The sequence below is a fragment of the Cetorhinus maximus genome, chromosome 18 (assembly GCF_964194155.1).
Source record: "Cetorhinus maximus chromosome 18, sCetMax3.hap1.1, whole genome shotgun sequence".
NCBI classification, from domain to species: domain Eukaryota; kingdom Metazoa; phylum Chordata; class Chondrichthyes; order Lamniformes; family Cetorhinidae; genus Cetorhinus; species Cetorhinus maximus.
In genome coordinates, this window is record NC_135896.1 from 18,560,788 (window position 1) to 18,577,621 (window position 16,834).

Consider the following 16,834-nt stretch of genomic DNA (forward strand, 5'->3'; position numbering starts at 1 on the left):
TTTTTAAGCCTCGGCGAGCGGGCCCCGCCCCCCCACTCACCGAGCCGAAGATTCTGTCCATAAGGTTGTTTGTGCAGCAGAGATCTCCAACCCGAGGCGCTGGATAAATCTTGTTCCCAACGCTGTCTTCTGTAGCCTGCAAAATGAATTTGAAACACAGCTTGCAAACTAGCAACAACAAATATATAGGATTTTTGCAGTTTTTCTGGGCTTCAACATTTTGCTGACTGTTCCTTCCCCTGCTGTTATACTGGCAGAAGTTGGAGATGTCCCTCTCGGTGACACATTCGAAATCTCTGCTTTTCTGGTCTGCTCAGTCATGAACTGGTGCAGTACCTGATTTCCACCATTAAGTGCTGTTAGTGAGTTATGTACCTTGGGCAGAAACTGCCAGAACTCTCTTCAGAATTACAGTGCGAAACATCTTTCTCACTGCCAAGATGTAGCCCAAAGAAACGGATACTACCTGACCTCAAACTGTAATAAAGACTCAGCTCGAAACCAAGCCTTTAAGTTACTTTGTGAATTAAAAAGGAGTGAGCGCAAAATGTGTTAATCTGAAATGCACTCTTACCATTTTAGTGGAGGCATTGGCCCATTACAATACTGCCTGGCCTGCTGAGTACCTCCAGCATTTTCTGATTGCCTTTCACATTTCTAGCATCTGCAGTATTTTGCCCTTTGGTAATACTTTTTCTGGACTTTGTGCTGGTGAAGTCCAAATATCTGACTTTATTGTAAGCATTTCTGTCTGACCGAAGGTATAGCACAGTTTTAACAATCTGTATTGTTTCCCTTTTAGCCTAATTTAACTTGCCTGGAGACGCTTAATCTGGGTCATAATCCACTCAGCAATGAAGGAATCCATAGACTCAAAGGAGCATTGATAGCTAATCGATCAGTTACACGTTTAGGACTGGCGTCAACAGCAATAACTAGTGAAGGTAATGTCTTGAAACTGTGCGTGTGAAATTTGCAAGTTGGTGGGCCGGGGGTTGAGGGGGGGTGGTGGGATTGTTGGGGGGTGTTTGGTAGCGATCTGTCAGCGTTCGCCATCATTCTCCCTTTGAATCTGACCTCAACGCCAGGATTTAGCGCAAACTCAAATTAATACGAGAATCCTGAAGTTGGGGTCTGCCACTCACTGCTCTGCCGCAGGCTGTACCTCTTTCGAGTTATCAACAGTCACAGATTGTAACTCTTTCGAGTACATTCACAGTTCTTGGTTTCCAGGAGTGGGACATGAACCCACAACCTTCTGATTCAAAGGCGAGGGTGCTATGAACTGAGCCACAGCTGACACCTCCAAATGTTAAGCAGTGGGCCGCAGGCTGTACAGTGGACTCCCCAGAGCCAGCAATCAATTACATCAATTGATGTGGCATCGCTGTTAGAAACCCCAGAAAAATGTAATCTTTGTTCAATGAGGTGTAGCTGGGGTTTTAACACTGGTCTGAGTAATTACTACTGCTGAACAACAGTTCTGGCTCGAAAAACAAATCTTATATTTGTAGAGCATTGTGAATATTAACTACCAGGCTTTTAATAACTAGATTTTAAAAAAATAATTACATGATTTTAAAGTCTGTTCATGATATTTCAGCTTTAACTTCAACTGATATATATGCCCCAATCTTTATGTTGCTCTCCATGAAATTTATAAAAAATAATTTTATTATTGGTGCTTTTCATTTCTTGGTTGGTTGACTGTGAGAACTCCTCAATGTGATTGGTTCTGAGAACAGTTTGATGACATCATTGCAATTTGACACTGATAAGCTACGCTACAATCAATTGCACATCAAAAGAGTTAAAGTTCTCACCACACAGATCAGTGGTGAAGATGTTTGCTTTGCTGCTGACTGAAAAATCTGGGTCCCTATGCTCCTACTGAATTTTAAACTAAGCCACATATAGGGCTAGAAGAATCTAGCAGCCTTACCTATATCTCCATATATGAAGAACAGTCTAGCTGTAGGCCCTAATTTCTCTAGTTCTATGATATATTGGTCCACATTTTATGTTACTCTTGACTCTGACCAAAACCTATTAAGAAAGCAACACTCATATTTACAAATACTCAATATCCATCTTTATATTTGTTTAAATTATTTAGCTGTCTTTCACTTCTAAAAATAACAAAACTTAGATTCAGGAGTATTTGGTGCGAAAACTGTTGACCACTCTATTTAGGAATGCAGCAGACAAGTTTTTTGTAGTATGTGGCTGGTTCATTTAAGTGCATGGGCCGTTTACATTTTTTTTTTGCACAGCCGCACATGTGCAGTAACTTGAAGGGGTCCACCTGTACACAGCCTGCAGAGGAATGTCTGGACAAGTGGTCCTACAGCTTAAGGAGAACATTGCTTTCTGACCAGCAGGAGGTAGGATTGGACCCCAGTGCTACCCATGACTTGAACCTGTTTCTTTGAGCTTCATCTGGGCACAGATGGTTCAATAGGTGATGTGTTGCTTAGGATCAAACTGCTTCACCTTGGAATATTGTAGAAAACTGAGATTGTCCAGTCCAGCTAGTTGGAATCTTACCTCCTGGCTAGAATCAAGTGTTTGCAGCCCATTATCAGTCTATAGCCTACATTTAACTTTTCAAACAGGGAACATGCAGCACTTTTAAGACATATGGGTTAAAGTTTTGCTATTTGCTTTGTGTAACACATTCATTTGTTCTATCCATCATTGTAACTGTGACACTAGCTACTTTAAAATGAATGAGTTAAGTGCTTTATTAAAATAAAGTACAGTGGAATTTCATGCCAGTACATTGAGTCTTTTGCTATGAACTTTTCAGAGTGTGACAGGAGATACTCAGCAAATCAGGCATTCAATGAGAAAACACAAGATTGTTGATATTTCAATATAAAATCTTACCGCAGAATAAGGGGTTTTATACCTTTAATACCATTAACTCTCTGTCTAACCTGTTGAGTACTCCAACCTCTTCCGGTTTTTTCTCAGGTTTCCAGCATTTATAGTATTTTGCCTTTTGTTCATTATATAAATAGGCCCTAATTTGAATATGTTCTAGGTGTAGACATGGGGCATCAGTTCCATTAATTTGTCTTTTTTTATTAATCTTTAGGTGCCATAGCCATAGCTGAGTTTGTAGTAGAGAGTGCTGGTATCCTAAGGCTGGATCTGCGAAGGAACAGAATTAGAACTGGAGGCCTAATGGCCCTGTCTCTTGCTCTGAGACTAAATCATTCATTGGTCAGACTGGATTTGGACAAGGAACCAATGGGTGAGACGGTAAGTAGGCAAGGGTTGATCAGCAAGTAGCTATTTGATGTGAGGTACTGTCTTTGCAAATTCACTTGGTACACTTGTATTCACAGCGGCAAGAATGACAATATCTTCGTGTCATCCCCGGATCAAGTAGGAATAATACCAATTTTGATTGAAGTTGAAATAGCTTATGGGCAGAGTTTTGAGTTCAGTGGGCCAGCACTGTCGGCAAGCCTGGGATCGGCTGGGAAACAGGTTGCCGCCTGCGATCGGCCTCCGATCGCAATTTCACGCTGGTGGGTCAATTAAGCGCCAGCGTGAAATACCGCTCCCCGCTGGTTGGGACAGGTCCAGCAGTGGTGGGGTCTATCAGCCGCCGGGTCCAATGGCAACCTGGCGACTGGTTTAAAATCGGCACAGGCAGCCCCTGGAAGGCTGCCATGGAAGAACATCAGTCCTGTGTTAGCAGGCCCAAGTGATGGAGTCGAGTGCGCCTGGAAATGCCAGGCGGGAGGGCATTTCGGGTGGGCATCTCGGCCCCCCGCTTTTTGGATGAGTGCCTTGCAGTCCTCCTGGAAGAGGTGGCTGTCAGGAGGGACACCCTTGTCCCCAGAGATGGGAGGAATAGGTCACCGCCCCTCACAAAGCAGGCATGGGAAGAGGTTGCAGCGCTGGTTAGCAGTCATGATGTGGTGAGGCGCACATGGGTGCAGTGCCGGAAGAGGTCCAATGACCTCATGTTGACATGGGTCAGTGTGCAGAAGTGTTAAGGTGTGGCCGTCCCCACTGTGGACCTCACAGGTGCTAGAACCTGAGCGCCAACTGTCAATGACGCCAGAGCTGGCCAAGGGGATGAGACCTGGCTGCTTGAACTGCCTTGCAGCTTGAGGGCCATGACTCGGACTCTACCCTGCGAGGTGTTCAGCAGGTGGGGTTGGCCAGGCTGCAATGGTGCTGCAGATAGAGAGTGGACTAATCAATGCTCCTCTGTCCTTTCAGGAGAAGACAAGCCATAACCAAGCAGAGAGTTCATGTACAGTTGGAGGCCCGCCCAACCTGCTGCTGCTGACCAGGTTTGAGCAGGACGCCCTCGAGAGAGACAGCACACTCCCCATGCAACCAGGCATGGAGAGGCGGGGGTGCCAGACGAAGGTAAGAGCACAGTGCACAGAGGTGAGACTTTCGGATTGTGCAACCATTCTAATGTAGTCTCCTCATTAATGGGAGCCTCAAGCCTGGAGTCCCCATTGATCATTGAAAGATGGTGGCACTATAATGCAGATCTCCATTGACTCACCAGGGTGCCTGGCATGCACAGTGACAGAGGGATAACTTTAACTAATGACATGTCCTTGTTCTCCCTTTTAGACTTGCTCTTTGGACCCCGAAGGGCCACCCCTGACACTGGAGGACCACAGGGCTTCACTTGCACCTGTGTCTCACCTGCTGTCTGAACCAGGCACCAGCACAGATACCAGCACCTCGGTGGGCATTAGATCAGTGGCAAGAATGTCGGTGCACATTGTTGAGGGCATTTCACACTGGTTTGAGATGCAGGTGGAGGCAGAGAGTGCCCAGGGCACTGGCAGTCGGAGGACTGCTGGGGACCAGGATGATACTGGGTCGAAGGCAGATGAACCTCTGGAGTCGTCCATTAGGCGGCAGATGCTGGATGTCCAGCGGGATGTGGGGGAGGATCTGGCGTAGATCCATGGGGGTATGTGTGCCATGGTCTCTGTTATGGAGGAGTCCATGTGGAGCATGAGCACTGCGTTGATCCTCATGGCCAAGCGCACTGCCTCCTCCATTGAGAGAGTGGCGACTCCATGTAGAGGCAACTCCAGGGACAGAATAAGGGTTCCTGGGGTTGTGTTTGGACCTGCACGCCTTCACACAGGCACTGACCTCAGTTGGACAGTGCCAGTGTGGGAGATGATGAGACACCCAGTATCCCAGCTAGGTGCCTGTCTATCAATGGTGAGTAGGGAGGTCCAGAGCGACCTCACATTGGCGCATGAGCTGCTTGTCATCTCTGCGGGCTCCTCTCAGGGTGCTCTGGATGATGGTGGCAGCTCCTCCACCCCTCTGCCAGTGACTCTGGCATCTGATGAGGCTGCGATGACTGGGGAGATGCCAGCAGTGGCACTGGCTGCTCCCTCCCAGGCGGGGCCAGCACAGGCTCCACTGGCAAGGGACGGCTGCCAAGGTCATCAAGGCCACCAAGACAGCAGAGTCAGGCAGGCTGCCTCTAATGCCGCTGCCAGTGAGTGGGGCACCAAGACACAGCACTCACAAGCGTAAGTTTAAAATACCATGAACACAAGGGATAGTTCACTGGTGATTTTCTGTTCATTTATGTTTGGTTTATATGTCTGTTGGTGTGGACATCAACACCACTAATGGTAATGTCGTATGTCATTATGCATTCAATGTGACAATAACATTAAATTTGCTTTGGTTCTGATGGCCTGAGTATGCTTCACCTTTTTTCTTTCTGGTGCAGGTACGTCAGTATGTAATGCTGGATGTGAGTGGCTGGATACTTTACTGCACAGGCATGGAGTGGACTTTGCGGTCAAGTGAAAGGGTCACTTCAGACTTCCGGGATGGAGGCGGCAGCCCTGGCATGAGGTGCAAGTAGATCTTTGGCAGCCTAGCTGAAGGTGCATTGGATCAAGGCATTTCTGGTATCCCTACCTCCCTGGAGGTTACCGAGGTCTGCCTCCATGCCCTCAGCATTCTCCTCACCGTGCTCCTCTTCTGACTCACTACTGGATTTATTGTCTGTGGCCTGTGGAGCTGTGTCAAGATCCTCTTCCTCCAGTGGGTCCCCCCTTGCCAATGCCAGATTGCAGAGAGCGCAGTATGCAACCATTATCAGTGACACCGGCTCTGGGGGGTATTGTAGTCCTCCCCCTGAACGGTCCAGGCATCGAAAGCACATCTTGAGAAGACCCTATGGTCCTCTCTACCACTGCCCTTTTGGAGGTATGGCTCCTATTATAACGTTACTCTGCCTCTGTTCTTGGGTGGCAGAGAGGGGTCATAAGCCACCTTTTCAAGGGATAGTCCTTGTCACCCAGCAGCCATCCATCCAGTTGGGCTGGAGCACTGAAGAGCTTCGGCACCTGGGAGTGTCTCAGGATGTAAGCGCCATGGGAGCTGCCTGGTTACCTTGCACAGACTTGTAGAATCAGCATCCTGTGATCACACACTATCTGCACGTTCATGGAGTGAAAGCCCTTCCTGTTGACGAAGGCACCTGGCTGACCTGCTGCCGCCTTGATGGCCACATGTGCAGTCAGGGCGGAACCCAGCAATCACTGCAAACCCTCTGGCTTGCTCATCCTAGCTGGCCTCATCCGTTTGGTAAAGAATAAAGGTCAGTACCCGCCTGAACAGAGCTTCTATCACCAGCTTATGCAACTATGGACATCCGATTGGGAGACTCCACACAGATCCCCCACTGAGCCCTGGAAAAAGCCAAAGGCATGGGAGTTGAGGGCCGCTGTGACCTTCAGAGCCACTGGCATAGGGCGTCCAAGCACACAGTTGGAGCTGATCTCAGGCCCAATCATCTGACAAATGGAGGTCATGGTCTCCTTTGAGAGGTGGAGCCTCTTTCTGCATTGCATCTCAGACATATTGAGGTAGCTGCATTGCCACCTGTAAACCCTGGCAGCAGGATAGTGGCATTTTCTGTGGCCCCTTCCACCTTGGATTTCCTGCTGGCTCTGCGTCTGTCCTCCCACAGGTCACTCCCCTGGAAGCTGCATTGGGACACCTGGCCTCCTCTCCCTTCTGCCCCTTTCTTCCTCCGCAGGGGAGATGCCTCCAGCGGAGCCCACAATCCCTATTACCAGGGTAACGGAAGACTGTCTGATACCTGGAAGTGTCCACATGGTCTGAATCATTTGGGGGCCTTGGAGACACCAATAAGTCCTAAAATGAAGCCTGGAAATACTAACAAAGAAGCCCCAAACAGAGATGAAGCTGCCAATAAGCAATCAGCAGCAAACCCGTCACTACTCACAATGGCAATGCTGCTGAACCTTTGTATCCCACCCTTGGATGTGGTTCAGCAAATTGTCGGCTGCCCGCCTGCCTGTTTTGCATGTGCGACAAGTGCAAAATCGCACGGGCAATGTAAAATCCAGCTTAATTGCCTTTTTAATGGCCTGAATTGATGGTGGGCACGGCTCCGACTCCCGGGCATGCCTGCCGAATGAAATATCACACGTGTGCAATGACGTCGGGGCGCGATGACGTCGGGGCACTCACCCGATGTCATCACGCGCTATTTTATGCACATGGCACAATGGTAAAATCCCTAGTGCGCTGAAAAGATAAGAGCACCTCTGAAATACGGGGCAGAATTTTACAGCCCCGTCACAGAGGGAGCAGGGCCATAAAATGTGGTGAGCCATTCAAAACTCCATTGCCTTTGGTGGGAATGGAAGATCTCCCCGGCGGGAGAGGCCGTAAATCCATGATCTTTGATGGAGTTTCTGTTTTTTCCTTAAGTTTCCTTTTTCTGCCCTTTGTATCCCGTCTCCTTACAACTTTGGCATTGTGCTGGGTACTGTTCAATGGGTGCCAATTGCAATGGAGCACCTTGTATGAAATTTCTTTCATCATGTGCCGACATAAACACTGAGAGTCATCCCATTCATTCTCTCACCTAACATGCGTAATTATGCGCTCCAGCCGGGAGCTATTAGTTGAGGTGTCCCATTTTAGTAAGTGTATACATTCACCAGGGTCGCATGTTACCAAGGAACTGAGGTGGCTAAAGGTGGAAGAGTCATACGGACTCGAAACATTAACTCTGTCTTTCTCTCCACTGACGCTGTCAGGCCTGCTGAGTTTCTCCAGCATTTTTTGTTTTTGTTTCAGATTTCCAGCATCCACAGTATTTTGCTTTTATCTTGGCTAAAGGAAGGCTTTTCAAAAAATTATGAAGGGTTCTGACAGGCTAATAGAGAAAAATCAATTCTCTGTTAGCCTTGGGAAGCTAATGGCAATAAGGTCATCAATTCAAACTTGTTTCTGAGAGAATGGGGTAGACCACAGAAGAAATTCCTGTTGTTATTTAGCAGTAATTAAGGTTTACCACACTATTAAAGGGTTATTAAACTGGAATGCACTAACTTTTCTGTTGAGTTTAGTTGGTATCTATGAGGTACATAAAGGGACATCACATCGCTCAACATATTTGAATGTGCCAGGTGGTAAGATGCCGTTTTCACTCAGCTTTTGAAGTAGCAGGGCAGCTCAGACACAACCTGCTGACTTCTACATTAACTGCGCATATGCTGTCGCTGGAAATAGATAATTTGAATTCGACAATTGGAAATTGAAATTCACATAAATAAAGGTGGACGCTGTTAGCTTCACTGTTATTTTAACGACAAGATCCAGCCCAATTACTGCTCATTTACCTTATTGTAGGACCTTGCCATGTGCAGATTAGGGGTTGCATATTAACGGTAATTTCTGTGTTGAGAGCTGCTTCTTAATGATGTGATACAATGCTATATAAATGCAAGCCCTAATATAGAAGAAGTGCTGTATTTTGGTAAGCTGGAAAAATTGAACTTCTAACACCTCAATACACCCTTTGTACCACTTTAAAGTTATAAATTGAATTTATTATAAATCGTGGCCAGAATCAATGCACAGCTGCCGATAGTTTGGTCAGTGGGCACGCATCAAAACTGGCAGCGCGCCCGCCGACAATTAAAGGGCCTATTCAGGCCATTAAGTTATCAATTGTCCTTAAATTTTCACTGTCCGTTCAACCTAATGGTTGATGGGCAGGCGAAAAGGCCAAGTGGCCTTTGCATTTATTTGGAAATACAAATGAAATAAAAACTTAAATTTTTAATTACAACCATGTCCCTGCTCATGTGACAGAGCCACACGAGGGGACATGTTTTATTAAATTCTTCTGTTGCGTAATAATTTTTTCAACATATTCTTCATCCCCCTGAGGCAGTTCCGTGCCTCAGGGAGATTATTCAGCGCTCTTTGGTGCGCATGCACGAAGTTGGCGTTAGGCCTGCTGGCCCTCCCCCCCACCCCCCCACCCCCCTCCACCTGCACAGGCAGCGCTCAGCACTGCCGCTCACGTATCACGCTGGGAGGGCCTTAACTGGCCTGCCAGCGTGAAATCGTGGCGCACTGTCGATCGCGGGCGATGGTCAGCTTCCTGACTGCCCCCGCCCGCCCCCTGCCAATCCCGCGTGCCAAGGGCAAAATCCTGCCTCATATTTCTGAACAGACTTGTTTTGAATGGACTAGCCAAATGACTAGAGTGTAAATTAAAAGCTGCTGTATTTTTAGTTCAAAATCTTATTTCCTGCTTCCTGTAAAGTGATTCGAGGGCTTTTTCCATACAGAAGGCGTGCTGTAGAAATGTAGATCATATTTTAACCTAAAAACAAACCTCATTGCCCAATAGCAGGTTTCCTAATGCGATTGGCATTTTGTTATGTTTCCACTCTTAGTACCTGCACAATGATATTCTATTGTCCAGCTTGGACTCATAGCACTCCTTCAATGATGCACTGAAATCAATAGGTAGAATGGAAGGTGTGAAGGCTGACATGTTTTAGCATCTAAGCTAAAGCCTTGTCCTGGAATATTTCTTTAAAATATCATAACGCACTAAATTATGGCAAGGCAGCAGGCAAACAGCAATACTAGATTTCATTTAAGGATTAAAATGACTGGTAGTGCCTAATAAATTTTGATGCAAAAATGTACTTACTATGAATCAATTATAAACATCTGTAGCAATATTAAATGTGATTCAAATGAATTTCCATGCCTTGGGCTCTCAGTGGTGTGCATGTCAAATTGATACACAAAACTGTGTAATTGCTGTGCATTTTCACAACTAGACAACAATCCTAGATAATCAAGTTTCTGGGGGAATTCCTGTCCCTGATTTTGGATCGCTGGTTTGTTTCATTATCCCATATTCCTTCCAAATTTGGAAGGAGTTAAAAGCCGAGTGTGACCTGTTGCCGCATTTTATTTAAGGAGCTTTTTGCTTCGTTGCTTTATAAAACTTAGCTTCACATTAACAGCGTTTCGATTTTAATATGGAGCAGGATAAATCATTAAAAGCAGAGCTTTCAATGTACTGTCAACCACCCAGAAAGATCAGAAAGTCCCCCAATTTAGCATCCGGTAGTTTTTAAAAAGAAAAATTCCAGAGATTTCCACTCTTCCTAAGAATGTACTCTTAGTAGATGCAGGAAGGATGTCCCCGATGATGGGGGGAGTCCAGAACTAGGGGTCACAGCCCGAGGATATGGAGTAGGCCATTTAGGACTGAGATGAGGAGAAATTTATTCAGCCAGAGAGTGGTGAGCCTGTGGAATTCGTTACTACAGAAAGTAGTTGAGGCCAAAACATTGTATGTTTCCAAGAAGGAGTTAGATATAGCTCTTGGGGTGAAAGGAATCAAAGGATTTGGGGAGAAAGCAGGAGCAGGCTACTGAGTTGGATGATCAGCCATGATCATAATGAATGGCGGAGCAGGCTCGAAGGGCCGAATGTCCTACTTCTGCTCCTAGTTTCTATGTTTACTCCACATGTTGGGCTGGGTTATTTGCCGACGGTGGGCTCCACACATCAAGGCGTAAATGTTGAGGTTGAGCCCGCCTCTGCTTGGCAGGCTCATCCTGCTTTAATTTTTCAGCCAATGGTCCTTCAAGTATTTAAGAGTTCTGTCCCTCTTCAGAAGGAAGTCCTCCTCTTGGAGCTGCTGGCCAACTGTAGGCCGACAGCTCTGCAGTACTGGCAGTGCCACCGGGCAAAGTGCCCACTGCCGAGCAAAAAATGGATGACCTGAATCCCAGGTAAATCCGGGATCTCACCGAGGCCAGTCTGGCAGACCCCAGTGAAGGGGTGTGTGGGGGCATGTTGGAAAGTGTGTTGGAGGGGGGAGAGGGTGGACAAGGGAAAATTGTAGGAGGGGCCCAGAAGGGAAAACTAGTAAAAACTGGGAATGTAGCATAGTGGCCTGAACTGGTCTTGTATACCTTAAAATGGAACACCAGTAAAAACTGGGAATTTAGAATACTGGTCCAGACTGTTTTTCCTTCTGGTGGGGTGCCTATAAATGACACTGAGAATCCTGAAAGTAGCCACCCCATTCACTGGCCAGCAATCCTCAGGGACAAACTTAGCGGGCTGCATATTGAGTCCAGGCCTCTCCCATCACCCATTAAATATAGCGGCAGCAAGAGGAGGCCCCTAAGTGGACATTAATTGCACACTTAAAGGCCTCAATTGTGTCATCAGCAGGCAGCCAACCCGGTGCCTCCCCCACCACTCATAAAATTGCGATGGGAGCAGGCTGATGGCACGGTGTCCTTACAGGCCCACCCGCCCACTTTCCTGCCCACGGGTGGCCTGTATAATCCAGCCCATTGGCCACTCTTTTTGTGATGAATGCACTGACATTAGTCTTAGTTCTTACATTTTACTGTATTGAGCCTGTCATTTTCAATGTCAGAGAATGTCACATTGTCATACCCACAATTTTACTTCAAGTAATTACCCATTTTCTTGGCTGCCTTTACTTCTTCATCTCTCAGATACTTTTTCCACCCCTAGGTTGTAAAGCCCAAATTTCTCCAGTCTTCTCTTATAACTTGTAGCTTTGATATTAGGGCTCAGTCTCTTGGCTCTGATCTGCACTGCCCCCAACGTTTGTGCCTCAGTGATGAGATCTGGACATCAGTACTCAACGTGTAACCTGACCAACAAAGTTTGTATTCTACAGCTTTGGCTATGTGGTTCAATATTCTATTGGCTTTATTGGCTCCTGCTCTGCAATGATTGGACATGTTACCCTTTGCAGCCAGTAAGGTTCTTTCAGCTTCACCTTTGGTTATTTCAACTCCACTCATTGAGTACCTGGAACACATATTTTCCTTATATGAAATACTTGAGGTGCACCCACCCCTCCTCAGAATGAAAAAAACAGTAAAAACTGGGTAATAAGAAAACTGGTCCAAACTGGTGTACTGTTAATTGGTTTACTCTGGGAAAGAGCAGCCACAAAACCTGCACACCTGAGGAGTTGGGTTGTAAACAGAAATATAATCCTGCTGTTGCTCCAGGGATTACGGGGGTGAGATTTCACTCCAAGTTTTGGCCATGAGTCTTGCCCACCAAAAGCACATATTGGGAATGATGGGCAAGTCTTGGACATATATCACTGTCCCCTTTACAGTTGCTTGTAGGCCTTAAAATGGAACACCAGTAAAAACTGGGAAATAAGAGTACTGGTCAAAACGGTTCTTTCCTTCTGGGGGCCACATGTTTTGGTCAGTAACCCCTCTTCCTCTATCAAAGATAGCCTGAATTATTTGTAACTGTTTAGCATTGAAAAGGCCTACAGGTGACTCTTTAGATTTGATGGAGTTGGATACAATTTTGAATTTGCAGTGTCCCAGGGCAAGATACAGAGTGCGACTGAAGAATTAATCAGAGACCACACCACCTCAGCCTGTCCTTGCATAGCTTTTTGTGACTCATGTAACTGGAAAAAAGACTGGGCACAAGTTGCTTGCTCACACCATCTAGGCTTGAAATTGGTGCATGTATTTGTGGAAGGGTCTCTAAAAAAGGAAAAATATAATCGAAAGGAAGTAAATTGTTCTGGTGATTCTTCTTCAGAACTCTGAAGACGAGTCATATGGACTTGAAAGGTTAACTTTGTTGCTATCTGCGCGCATGCTGCCAGACCTGCTGAGTTTTTCCAGCATTTTCTGTTTTTATTTCAGATTTCCAGCAACTGCAGTATTTTGCTTTTACATTAAATTGTTTTGATGTTTGGCAGAAAAAAATATTGATTCCAAACGATGTCCCATGCTTGCAGCAATTTCCATATTTTTTGCTAAAAGAATATTGCAATATCCTTGATTGTGTTATCTATATTACAAGCACATTTGCACACCTCAGTATGTCAGCTGAGGTGGCTAAATATTTATCTGCAAAATACGGCCTCTACTATTTTTTTTCCTTCTTTAGAGTTGTACAGCTGTATGCAGTTCTCATGAGAGGCTGTGTCTCACAGCTATCATTACATGTGTTTTCATTTGCAGTGGTTTTCTCACAGCTGTACCCTATGTCTTAATGAACACACCAGTCGACCACCACTGTCCTTTCTGTTACACACAAAAAAAGGACTTATTGAATTTAAGTAATTACAGTTCTCCACTTGCAGTTGCCAAGCAACCTAAACTCTGAACAATTAGATTTGTGGCCCTCCCCAAAGACTGCTGGGATATTACCAGCAGTTAAGCATCAAGCTGACCCAATAAAGGAACCCCCAGGTGAATTTGCGAGATAAAAAAAACGAAAAGCCAGCTTTGCTCTACTATAATTATACAATGGTTTAATTAGCCAGACACTGAATTCTTCCTCAACACATCTAGAAGGAGACTGTTAACTAGCGTTCAACTGGTAGTGCTTGATCAGTTGATTTTATCTTTTACTATTTCTGCAGCAGTCCAACATTGTGCAGGGCCATTGGCCGGGTCAGCAAATGCACTCTCTTTTGAATTCAACCTCTGTTTTAAACCATCTCATGACTTAGTCTGAGCATTGTCTCTTCATCTCAGGGGCAACTGAAACTTCAGGGGTTGGATATTAGCTTGGCAGTAGGAGGAGGGGTTGGGAATTATGGGTTTTCCACACGTACTGTGGTTTTTCTGTACATTTTCCATTGACAGGCAGCCTGATTGGCAGGTTGGCTGCTGTCAGGCGGGAAAGCCTGCATCATAGCGCCACAGCCAAGATGGCGGAAAGCAGGTAGGTCTGCTCCAGCGGCAGGAGAAATTGTTGGAGGTGGGGGGGGCGTTGGATGATGGTTGGAGGGGCTCTGCGGTGTTTGGGGGGGATGGGGAGGGGTGTTTCTGATATGGGAGGGGGTATGATTGTGGAACGGGAGCAGAGCAGATGGTACACCTGGAGAAAACACTCCTGATCCTCCTGGCTCAGAAGTGGTACTGTAAATACACTTACCTAATGGGACCCAACCCTCCTCGCCTCCTTTCACCTACCGACTTTCCCGATGCCAGGGAAATTGGTAATCACTGTTAAAATTACAGCATCAAAATATTTACGTAACCAACCTACCTGCTATGCCTTGCGGTTCCCAGAAGTCCAAAATAATCATACTTTTTTACACAAATACTAGTGCTTACATCGAGCATCTTTTTCGCGTCTATCCATGTGAGTGGCAGAACGATGCAATGTTGGTTCAGAACATAGACTGTCATGCTGTAGTGAGTGGTGTGGTACCCTGGGTACTCATGTATACATGCCCATGAACAATATAGTTCCTAGATCATTTTTAAATACTATAACACTATAAAACTGCCTCCTGTGAGCAGATTGCTCAACCACCCCTTGTCCTGCTTCCAATAAAACCAGGAATGGATGAGTTTGAGTTGGGTTGAGTAGCTACTTAAGATCTTTAGCTTTTTAACCTCCTACACAAACCAAACCCACATATTTTTTGGGGTTAAAATTATCCCCCAAGTTTCAATCTTAACTAGTTTGAAAAATACCAATTTAGATTGGCTTGGAAATCCAGGCATATTTTGTGCCCATTTCTATTTTTGCCTTCCATTCTCAGGCTCCTTGGTTATTGGCAGCGAGCACTTCCACACTATGCCCTCTGTTCTATAATGTACAGGAGGGGTATTATCCAGGACTGCAGCAATCAATCTACTGCTTTTAACTCTCATGTCCTGATGTAACCTAGCAACTTGACATTTATGCTGCGGGGTGGTGGGGTGGCGGGGGCACTGGGATCCTGGTCAAGCGTAAAACCCCAGCCCATTTTGCTAAACATTAGTGAACCAAAAAATAATTCTGAATTGCCAAGCATTTATTGTATGAAGTTTATAGCCCTTTAAGAACTTTAAGGGGAGGATTTATGGGTTGTCAGGTGGGCATGGTGTGGGGGGATGGGGGGTGGGGGGGTGGCGGGGTGTGGGCCTGGGAGTGGCTGGGAAACGGTCCTCCGCCTGTGATAAGCCACTGACCGCAATTTCATGCCGGCTGACCAATTAATGACCGGCCAGCGTGAAAGGCGTGTTGAAAAGCTCAGCGCTGCCGGGGTTGGGGGTGGGGGGTGGGACGAATGCGAGGGCAAAGGTCTGTGCACGTGCCGGGGTGGGGGTGGGGGATTGCGCACTGAAAGCTCCCTGAAGGCAGGGAGCTACCTCAGGGAGCTGAACAATTTTAAAATCAAAAGTAAAGATTTTTAAAATTTAAAAAAAAATGTCCCGACATGGGACTCACTCATAATAACACGACCAGAATAAAAAGATCTGCCCCAAAATTTACATTTGCTTTTTTATTTAATTGTGGAAACCTCACCCCGGTTGAGGTTTGCTTAAAAAACAATCAAAAGGCCGCCGGGCCGATTCGCCCGCCCGCCAACATAAGGTTGGACAGACAGCAAAACATCTGCCTAAACGAATTGATTAGGGGCCTTAATAAAAGCCTCTTAATTGTCGGTCGACGCGCTCCCGCCAACCGAAATATTGCGCGAGTGCGCGATGTGGTCGGGTCGCTCGCCCGACGTCATCAGGCACTATTTTACGCCCGATTGGGTCGGGTGCGCACCCAACCACAGGACATTAAATCCTGCCCTGAGAAGAAATGGTCGGTATTTTAACTTTTAACTAAATGCCGGTCGGACAACAAGGTGCCTGAGTCAAAAACATGAGCTTGACCCGCACTTCATAATGTGAGCACATAACCTTGTTTAAAAAATAATGACCTTAGGATGTACCAAAGCACTTAACAGTCGATGAAGCACTATTGAAGAGTAGTCGCTGTTGTAATGTAGGAAACGCGGTCGTAGAGCACGCTCCCACAAACAGAAATGTGCTGACCAGATATTCTGTTTTTGTGATGCTGATTGAGGGATAAATATTGTCGAGGACACCGGGAATAACTCCCCTGCACTTCTTGAAAATAGTGCCATGGGATCTTTTATGTCCAACTCAGAGAGAACATGAGGCCTTGGTTGAACATCTCATCCGAAAACTGGAACCTCCGACAGTGCAGCACTCCCACAGTCCGCACTGGAATACTACAGTGCAGTACTGGGGAGGGTGGCACTATTTTGCACAGGGTAAGTAACGTGGGCACTACCATGTTACTTCATCTGGTCTAAGAGCCTGGAAGACGCTGGAGTGCTCTGTAACAGCTGCCTGTGCCACCGTGTGAACTGCCAAGATGTGGGACAAGACCCGCAACCCCCTCTCCCAACCTAGAGGTTCTGGGTAACAAGGTGCTCAGCCCACAGAGCGAGCTGGGAACTCATTCCAATTAGGGACCGGCACAAGCCACAGAGCGCCAAAGTCAGAAGCTAGAAAGAGGAGAAACTGGTGTAGGAAATCAGGAAACAAAAACGATCACACAAACCCCTGACCCATCACTAATGTACTCTTTCAGAATCCTCATTAACTATCGCAGCTATTCAACAACAAAAGAAAAAATTTTCTGAGGTGGACATTTATTTTTTTATACCTCTTTGCCAGCTGTT

The 16,834-nt window shown here is 46.2% G+C and overlaps 1 protein-coding gene across 1 annotated transcript in view; it reads left to right on the forward strand.

Annotated features, from left to right (window-relative positions):
• The window catches only part of LOC144693556 (protein phosphatase 1 regulatory subunit 37), a 120,499-nt gene that overhangs the window by 91,737 nt on the left and 11,928 nt on the right, over positions 1 to 16,834 (forward strand). Inside the window, exons 10-11 of the mRNA XM_078563398.1 lie at positions 803 to 944; positions 3,101 to 3,267. Coding sequence (XP_078419524.1) covers positions 803 to 944; positions 3,101 to 3,267 — 309 coding nt within the window. The remainder of the gene's footprint in view (positions 1 to 802; positions 945 to 3,100; positions 3,268 to 16,834) is intronic.